General features: G+C 47.7%; 1 protein-coding gene across 1 annotated transcript; it reads left to right on the top strand.

Annotated features, from left to right (window-relative positions):
• Window positions 1–322: 322 nt before the first annotated feature.
• On the top strand, window positions 323–4345 carry LOC135398462 (uncharacterized). Its single transcript, XM_064629863.1, has one exon. It carries the CDS (start codon window positions 323–325, stop codon window positions 4343–4345), a length of 4023 nt encoding a protein of 1340 aa, XP_064485933.1.
• Window positions 4346–10157: the final 5812 nt, after the last annotated feature.

Raw genomic sequence — 10157 nt, 5'->3', positions numbered from 1 at the left:
CGAGAGAGAGTTTACGACACGACCACAAAACCCGAAGGACGCAAGGGTATGATCGAGAAGCAGTGGCAGTGGCCACAGAAGCCTCCTCCGACCGGGGCTGCATTGACTGTTGCTGCAGAGACAACAAAATGCATATTTTGTGAATCCAACGAACACACTTTGGAGAATTGTGACGCTCCAATTTCGATTCAAGAGAAGAAAGAGAAACTGAAATCCCAAATGGCGATGTTTTCGCTGCGGCCGACAGTATCATCGTTCGAGCGATTGTAGGAATGCCAGCAGACTTCGATGTCGTAAATGCGGAAGACGCCATCTCACCGTTATGTGTGATCCGATAAACCAGCCTACTTCCGTGGAGTCTTCAGCCTTGGCTACGTCGGCAAGCTTAAGCACTGCAAGTTCTGCTGGTGTCACCATACTGCTCCAAACCCTTCGAGCCTGGGCGGAAAGTGAGACCGAACGGCAATTGGTTCGTGTGCTTCTTGATGGCGGAAGCCAAAGATCATTTATCAAGCAATCACTCTCGAAGAAACTCAACTGTCAACCAGTAGGGGAGGAACAAATATCGCTGTACACATTTGGAACGGAATGCGCCAGGCAGAGGAAGTGTCGTCGGGTTCAGATTTGTCTCCGAAGTCAGTACGACAGAAGTGAGCTACGTATAGAAGCATTGGAAATGCCCGATATTTGTAACGACGTAATGCAACTACCAAGCACGGATTTGGTTTCCAACCTTCATCGGGCCGGAATGCGTGTGGGTGACCTTTCTGTTGGAAACGTTCATTGTGAGCCTGGCATCTGTATACTTGTAGGCGCCGACTATTACTGGCGGACCGTTACTGGCGAGATACAGCACATCAGCGAGGACCTGGTAGCGGCAAACACTGTTTTTGGATGGACAGTACAGGGCCCATCGTCTTCAAGTTCAACTACAATATGTACGAACGTAGGAGTCATGCGGGTAAACGTCGAGTCTCAAGAAACGGAATTGTGCAATGAATTACGGAAATTTTGGGACTTGGAACATATCGGGATTCAGACGGACAGTAACCCGACGCATCAGGACGCCGTGTTCAAGTCGACCATGAAGAACGTGAGCGGCAGATATCAGGTCGCACTGCCGTGGAAGACTGTGCACCCGTATTTACCGTCAAACGAAGAAGTCGCAAGGAAGAGGCTCTTTTCTTTAACGAAACAAATTACCAAGAATGAACACATGGCTGCCGAGTATGACAAGGCGATCAGACAGTATTTAGATGATGGTCATGCAGAAAAGGTTCTTCTCCCTCATGAAGTGGATGGGCCAACATATTACATGCCCCACCATGCCGTTGTCAAGCACGAAAGGGAAACCACCAAAATGCGCATCGTTTTCGATGCCTCTTCCAGTGCTCCCGGTTGTCCCTCGTTGAACGACGTTTTGGATTCTGGACCAAACCTTAATCCTGACTTGCTGGCAGTACTAATGAGGTTCCGAAAACAACGAATTGGGGTCGTTGCTGACATTGAGAAGGCTTTTCTCCAGATTTCCTTGAACAAGACTGATCGTGACGCCTTTCGGTTTTTTTGGTATGCTGCGACGCCGAAACGTGATGTCACCGAACGAGAAATTGAGGTCTGGAGGATGACCCGTGTCCCATTTGGAGCCTCATCCAGTCCCTTCATTATGGCTGCTACGCTTCGTTGTCATTTTGAGAGTACTTCTTCGGCAGATCCATCTCTGAAGTCCCTGTGTGAGACGTTGAACGAGAGTTTCTACGTCGACGATTTGGTGACGAGCGTTGCCACACGGAATGAAGGGGAGCGGTTTTCCAGAGATGCTAACGAGGTCGTCAGGACAGCTGGAATGAAGCTACGAAAGTGGACGACGAACTCGCCGGATCTACAGAGTGAGTTCAGGAGAAGCAGCGAACAAGACGCGGAGGCTAATTCTCATTACAAGTCAAAAAAGGTTTTAGGACTCAGCTGGAACACCGCAACGGACACACTTCTGCTTTCCATGGACTCTCTTGTGAAATTCATCACCTACAAGACGGACACCAAGCGCTGCCTGCTGCAAGCAACCGCAAGAATTTTTTATCCTTTGGGGTTCCTTGCACCATACACTATCAAGGCGAAGATTCTTTTCCAACGAGTATGGGAGCAAGGACTCGGATGGGATGATCTACTGCCAGATGATCTCCTGTCTGAATGGCTGCGGTGGACGAAAGGGATCCCGGACGTTGCTCAAATAGCCGTACCCAGAGCACTTATAACCGAGGGACCAACAGCGAAGCACTCTGTGCATTGCTTTTGTGACGCTAGTATTCAAGCATACGGCGCCGTTGTGTACCTGAGGACGGAAACGGATGCCGGCACTGTCAACGTGAAGATTATAGCTGCTAAGGCTAGAGTAGCCCCGCTGAAGCGCGTTACGTTGCCACGTTTGGAGCTCCTTGCAGCGCTGATCGGAGCGCGGCTAACTCACTACATTGTCGGTGCACTCCACGTTGAACGCTTCCCTGCGATATTTTGGAGCGATTCGAGTGTAGCGCTCTGCTGGATCAAGGCCAATGCAAGTCGATGGAAACCCTTCGTTGCAAACAGAGTAGTAGAAATACAAGGCCTTTGCGATCCCTCTACATGGCACTACTGTCCAGGGGAACAAAATCCTGCCGACCTACTCACGCGAGGTGTTTTACCCAGGCAACTGCAAAACAATGAATTTTGGTGGACTGGACCAAAATGGTTGTCATCCATTGACATGGTCGGCTCGGTACCAGAGCCCAGAGCTCCTGGAACACCCACAGACATCGTCAATACTGAAGCGAAGGCAGTGGAAGTTACAGTTGCGGTTGTAAAGGGGGATCAATGTGCTCTCTTCGACCTCACCAAGCATAGTTCCTTTCTTCGTGTACTACGGATAACAGCGTGGATCAAACGGTTTATTTTGAATTGTCAACGACCACATGAAAAGGTATCTGGGCCTCTCCTTACTGAAGAAATAAATGAGGCAGAAAAGTACTGGATTCGTCAGGTTCAACGTGAATGTTTCTCAGACGAATACGAAGTCCTGGCCAGTAACGGTGGAAGGATATCCTCAACTTCTCCGCTCCTTAAACTATCCCCCTACTTGGATCAAGATGGAATCCTTCGTTTGAAAGGAAGACTTCAAGAGAGCGACGGATATGCATCGCAGAAGCAACCGATTATTTTACCGAAACATCACGACTTCACAAAGAAGTTAATAATGCGTACGCATCTTCGTTTGCTTCATGGAGGTGTACGAGACACGCTTGTTGAGCTACGTGAGACATACTGGGTCATCAGTGGTAGACAAGCGGTGAAGGCTATGCTTCATCGTTGCCTGACGTGTCAAAAGTGGCGCGCGAAGCCTGCGGAAGAGCCAATGGCACCACTCCCGAGGGATCGAGTTACCAAGGACGAACCTTTTTCAGTGGTGGGAGTTGATTTTGCCGGGCCTCTCTACTACAAGGGTGCTACCACTGATTGCAAGTCCTACATAGTAGTGTTTACCTGCGCCATCACGAGAGCTGTTCACTTGGAAATCGTCACGGACCTGAGCACGGCGACATTTCTGCTAGCTTTTCGGAGGTTCGTGTCAAGAAGGGGTGTCTGTCATACAGTTTATTCGGACAACGCCCTGACCTTCAAACGCGCATCTAAAGATCTTCGGCAGTTATGGAGCTCACTTCGTAGCGAAGAAGCCAAAAATTATTTCTCCAGCATTCGACTTCATTGGAAATTCATTGTGGAAAAGGCTGCATGGTGGGGAGGATTCTACGAGAGAATGGTGCGGTCGGTCAAGACATCTCTTCGAAAGGTTCTTGGAAGGAGCAGTTTAACACTTCCTGAACTCACCACAGTGCTCACCGAAACTGAAGCGACTATCAACTCCCGACCGATTACTTTCGTCTATGCGGAATCAGAGGAGCAGGAGCCATTGACACCGTCGCACCTTTTAATTGGAAAACGGCTGACTCGACTGCCACCCTTCGTCACTTCAGCGCAGTTGCCTACTGGAACTCAGCAGCGACTGCAGAGGGCAATGCGGTACCGCGAGTCGCTACTGGAACGGTTTTGGCGACGGTGGCGGAGTGACTACTTACAGGAACTACGGACTGCTCATTGGCAACGCGTTTCAGGCTCAACTGGCTTACAGACCGACACATTGGTTCTCCTGAAGGAAGATATGGTCCCTCGCGGCCTATGGAAGATCTGTCGAATCGTAAAGACGTTTCCAGGTAGAGACGGACATGTCCGTTCATGGGTCGTGCAACTTCCGACCGGTGGAACTTTAAGGCGTGCAATACAGCACTTGTTCCCATTGGAGATCCAAGAATGAGCAAGCTCATTGCGGGGGAGTGTTTTGAGAATTGACTATGAATGTGTTGGGGTTTTTGTTTTGGCTTGTACTGTTTTGTTGGCTTATTGGCTGTTGGCTTGTACTGGCTTGTTGTTTTGGCTTGTGACGAAAGAGGAAGAGGAAGACGCAAGCTCGCTCGAAAGCGCACGGGGAATAACACCTTTTTTTTTGTTGTTGTTCTTAACGTTGTAGAACGAGTAGGATGGCTCGGAGCAACTGCCTCTAATAAACGGATTTTGGAAGAAGTTCGTCTATCTCGCTTTAAGGTTCTGCTACAACTGTCTCGAGTATTTAACACCTGGCTACACTTTGATAAGCGGAAGCGTTCATGAGTTAACAGGCATGAAAGTTGGTCTCCTCATCTACAGTGCAAACGAAGGGAACCAACAGTTTCTACCTAGAAAATGATGCATCTATGCCTCTAGCATTTATATCCCGGAGAGCATTTTGATAAACGTAAGCGATTACGAGTTAGGAGGCATGAACGTTACTGGCCCTGCCCACGGGAGTAAAAATTTGGGCAAGCGCGCCGGCACGAGGAACCGACAGTTTTCCCACCTAGAAACGAATACTTTGGTAGAATGATGCAAGTATGTCTCGAGTATTTAACAGCTGGCTGCATTTTCATAAGTGGAAGCGTTCATGAGTTAACAGGCATGAAAGTTGGTCTCCTCGTCTAGAGTGCAAGCGCAGGGAGCCAACAGTTTTCTACCTAGAAAAGAATACTTTGGTAGAATGATGCAACTATGCCAGTAGAATTCATATCCCGGAGAGCATTTTGATAAACGTAAGCGATTACGAGATAGGAGGCATGACAGTTGCTGGCCCTGCCCACGGGAGTGAAAATTTGGGCAAGCGCGCCGGAACGAGCAACCGACAGTTTTCCCACCTAGAAACGAATACTTTGGTAGAATGATGCAACTGTCTGCGTTTTGATAAGTGGAAGCGTTCATGAGTTAACAGGCATGAAATTTGGTCTCCTCGTCTACAGTGCAAGCGCAGGGAACCGACAGTTTTCTACCTAGAAAATAATACTTTGGTAGAATGATGCAACTGGCTGCATTTTGATAAGTGGAAGCGTTCATGAGTTAACAGGCATGAAAGTTGGTCTCCTCGTCTACAGTGCAAGCGCAGGGAGCCAACAGTTTTCTACCTAGAAAATAATACTTTGGTAGAATGATGCAACTATGCCTGTAGTATTTATATCCCGGAGAGCATTTTGATAAACGTAAGTGATTACGGGATAGGACGCATGACAGTTGCTGGCCCTGCCCACGGGAGTGAAAATTTGGGCAAGCGCGCCGGAACGAGCAACCGACAGTTTTCCCACCTAGAAACGAATACTTTGGTAGAATGATGCAACTGTCTGCGTTTTGACAAGTGGAAGCGTTCATGAGTTAACAGGCATGAAATTTGGTCTCCTCGTCTACAGTGCAAGCGCAGGGAGCCAACAGTTTTCTACCTAGAAAAGAATACTTTGGTAGAATGATGCAACTATGCCTCTAGTATTTATATCCCGGAGAGCATTTTGATAAACGTAAGCGATTCCGAGTTAGGAGGCATGAAAGTTGCTGGCCCTGCCCACGGGAGTAAAAATTTGGGCAAGCGCGCCGCCACGAGGAACCGACAGTTTTCCCACCTAGAAACGAATACTTTGGTAGAATGATGCAACTGTCTCGAGTATTTAACACCTGGCTGCATTTTGATAAGCGGAAGCGTTCATGGTTTAACAGGCATGAAAGTTGGTCTCCTCGTCTACAGTGCAAGCGCAGGGAACCAACAGTTTCTACTTAGAAAGAATACTTTGGTAGAATGATGCAACTATGCGTCTAGTATTTATATCCCGGAGAGCATTTTGATAAACGTAAGCGATTACGAGTTAGGAGGCATGAAAGTTGCTGGCCCTGCCCACGGGAGCAAAAATTTGGGCAAGCGCGTCGGCACGAGGAACCGACAGTTTTCCCACCTAGAAACGAATACTTTGGTAGAATGATGCAACTGTCTGCGTTTTGATAAGTGGAAGCGTTCATGAGTTAACAGGCATGAAATTTGGTCTCCTCGTCTACAGTGCAAGCGCAGGGAGCCAACAGTTTTCTACCTAGAAAAGAATACTTTGGTAGAATGATGCAACTATGCCTCTAGTATTTATATCCCGGAGGGCATTTTAATAAACGTAAGCGATTCCGAGTTAGAAGGCATGAAAGTTGCTGGCCCTGCCTACGGGAGTAAAAATTTGGGCAAGCGCGCCGGCACGAGGAACCGACAGTTTTCCCACCTAGAAACGAATACTTTGGTAGAATGATGCAACTGTCTGCGTTTTGATAAGTGGAAGCGTTCATGAGTTAACAGGCATGAAATTTGGTCTCCTCGTCTACAGTGCAAGCGCAGGGAGCCAACAGTTTTCTACCTAGAAAAGAATACTTTGGTAGAATGATGCAACTATGCCTCTAGTATTTATATCCCGGAGAGCATTTTGATAAACGTAAGCGATTCCGAGTTAGGAGGCATGAAAGTTGCTGGCCCTGCCCACGGGAGTAAAAATTTGGGCAAGCGCGCCGGCACGAGGAACCGACAGTTTTCCCACCTAGAAACGAATACTTTGGTAGAATGATGCAACTGTCTGCGTTTTGATAAGTGGAAGCGTTCATGAGTTAACAGGCATGAAATTTGGTCTGCTCGTCTACAGTGCAAGCGCAGGGAGCCAACAGTTTTCTACCTAGAAAAGAATACTTTGGTAGAATGATGCAACTATGCCTCTAGTATTTATATCCCGGAGAGCATTTTGATAAACGTAAGCGATTCCGAGTTAGGAGGCATGAAAGTTGCTGGCCCTGCCCACGGGAGCAAAAATTTGGGCAAGCGCGCCGGCACGAGGAACCGACAGTTTTCCCACCTAGAAACGAATACTTTGGTAGAGTGATGCGAATATGTCTCGAGTATTTAACACCTGGCGAACATTTTGATAAGCGGAAGCGATTCCGAGTTAGGAGGCATGAAAGTTGCTGGCCCTGCCCACGGGAGTGAAAATTTGGGCAAGCGCGCCGGAACGAGCAACCGACAGTTTTCCCACCTAGAAACGGATACTTTGGTAGAATGATGCAACTGTCTGCGTTTTGATAAGTGGAAGCGTTCATGAGTTAACAGGCATGAAATTTGGTCTCCTCGTCTACAGTGCAAGCGCAGGGAGCCAACAGTTTTCTACCTAGAAAAGAATACTTTGGTAGAATGATGCAACTATGCCTCTAGTATTTATATCCCGGAGAGCATTTTGATAAACGTAAGCGATTCCGAGTTAGGAGGCATGAAAGTTGCTGGCCCTGCCCACGGGAGTAAAAATTTGGGCAAGCGCGCCGGCACGAGGAACCGACAGTTTTCCCACCTAGAAACAAATACTTTGGTAGAGTGATGCGAATATGTCTCGAGTATTTAACACCTGGCGAACATTTTGGTAAGCGGAAGCGATTCCGAGTTAGGAGGCATGAAAGTTGCTGGCCCTGCCCACGGGAGTGAAAATTTGGGCAAGCGCGCCGGAACGAGCAACCGACAGTTTTCCCACCTAGAAACGAATACTTTGGTAGAATGATGCAACTGTCTGCGTTTTGATAAGTGGAAGCGTTCATGAGTTAACAGGCATGAAATTTGGTCTCCTCGTCTACAGTGCAAGCGCAGGGAACCGACAGTTTTCTACCTAGAAAAGAATACTTTGGTAGAAGGATGCAACTGTCTGCGTTTTGATAAGTGGAAGCGTTCATGAGTTAACAGGCATGAAATTTGGTCTCCTCGTCTACAGTGCAAGCGCAGGGAGCCAACAGTTTTCTACCTAGAAAAGAATACTTTGGTAGAATGATGCAACTATGCCTGTAGTATTTATATCCCAGAGAGCATTTTGATAAACGTAAGCGATTCTGAGTTAGGAGGCATGAAAGTTGCTGGCCCTGCCCACGGGAGTAAAAATTTGGGCAAGCGCGCCGCCACGAGGAACCGACAGTTTTCCCACCTAGAAACGAATACTTTGGTAGAATGATGCAACTGTCCCGAGTATTTAACACCTGGCTGCATTTTGATAAGCGGAAGCGTTCATGGTTTAACAGGCATGAAAGTTTGTCTCCTCGTCTACAGTGCAAGCGCAGGGAACCAACAGTTTCTACTTAGAAAGAATACTTTGGTAGAATGATGCAACTATGCCTCTAGTATTTATATCCCGGAGAGCATTTTGATAAACGTAAGCGATTACGAGTTAGGAGGCATGAAAGTTGCTGACCCTGCCCACGGGAGTGAAAATTTGAGCAAGCGCGCCGGAACGAGGAACCGACAGTTTTCCCACCTAGAAACGGATACTTTGGTAGAATAATGCAACTATGTCTCGAGTATTTAACACCTGGCTGTATTTTGATAAGTGGAAGCGTTCATGAGTTAACAGGCATGAAAGTTGGTCTCCTCGTCTACAGTGCAAGCGCAGGGAGCCAACAGTTTTCTACCTAGAAAATGATGCATCTATGCCTCTAGCATTTATATCCCGGAGAGCATTTTGATAAACGTAAGCGATTACGAGTTAGGAGGCATGAAAGTTGCTGGCCCTGCCCACGGGAGCAAAAATTTGGGCAAGCGCGCCGGCACGAGGAACCGACAGTTTTCCCACCTAGAAACGAATACTTTGGTAGAATGATGCAACTGTCTGCGTTTTGATAAGTGGAAGCGTTCATGAGTTAACAGGCATGAAATTTGGTCTCCTCGTCTACAGTGCAAGCGCAGGGAGCCAACAGTTTTCTACCTAGAAAAGAATACTTTGGTAGAATGATGCAACTATGCCTCTAGTATTTGTATCCCGGAGAGCATTTTGATAAACGTAAGCGATTCCGAGTTAGGAGGCATGAAAGTTGCTGGCCCTGCCCACGGGAGTAAAAATTTGGGCAAGCGCGTCGGCACGAGGAACCGACAGTTTTCCCACCTAGAAACGAATACTTTGGTAGAATGATGCAACTATGCCTTTAGTATTTATATCCCGGAGAGCATTTTGATAAACGTAAGCGATTCCGAGTTAGGAGGCATGAAAGTTGCTGGCCCTGCCCACGGGAGTAAAAATTTGGGCAAGCGCGCCGGCACGAGGAACCGACAGTTTTCCCGCCTAGAAACGAATACTTTGGTAGAATGATGCAACTATGCCTCTAGTATTTATATCCCGGAGAGCATTTTGATAAACGTAAGCGATTCCGAGTTAGGAGGCATGAAAGTTGCTGGCCCTGCCCACGGGAGTAAAAATTTGGGCAAGCGCGCCGGCACGAGGAACCGACAGTTTTCCCACCTAGAAACGAATACTTTGGTAGAATGATGCAACTATGCCTCTAGTATTTATATCCCGGAGAGCATTTTGATAAACGTAAGCGATTCCGAGTTAGGAGGCATGAAAGTTGCTGGCCCTGCCCACGGGAGTAAAAATTTGGGCAAGCGCGCCGGCACGAGGAACCGATAGTTTTCCCACCTAGAAACGAATACTTTGGTAGAATGATGCAACTATGCCTCTAGCATTTATATCCTTAGAGCATTTTGATAAACGTAAGCGATTCCGAGTTAGGAGGCATGAAAGCTGCTGGCCCTGCCCACGGGAGTAAAAATTTGGGCAAGCGCGCCGGCACGAGGAACCGACAGTTTTCCCACCTAGAAACGAATACTTTGGTAGAGTGATGCGAATATGTCTCGAGTATTTATATCCCGGAGAGCATTTTGATAAACGAAAGCGATTCCGAGTTAGGAGGCATGAAAGTTGCTGGCCCTGCCCACGGGAGTAAAAATT

Source organism: Ornithodoros turicata, chromosome 6 (assembly GCF_037126465.1).
Source record: "Ornithodoros turicata isolate Travis chromosome 6, ASM3712646v1, whole genome shotgun sequence".
Lineage (NCBI taxonomy): Eukaryota > Metazoa > Arthropoda > Arachnida > Ixodida > Argasidae > Ornithodoros > Ornithodoros turicata.
The sequence above is the reverse complement of the archived record's forward strand: the minus strand, read 5'-3'. Positions and strand labels throughout refer to the sequence as shown.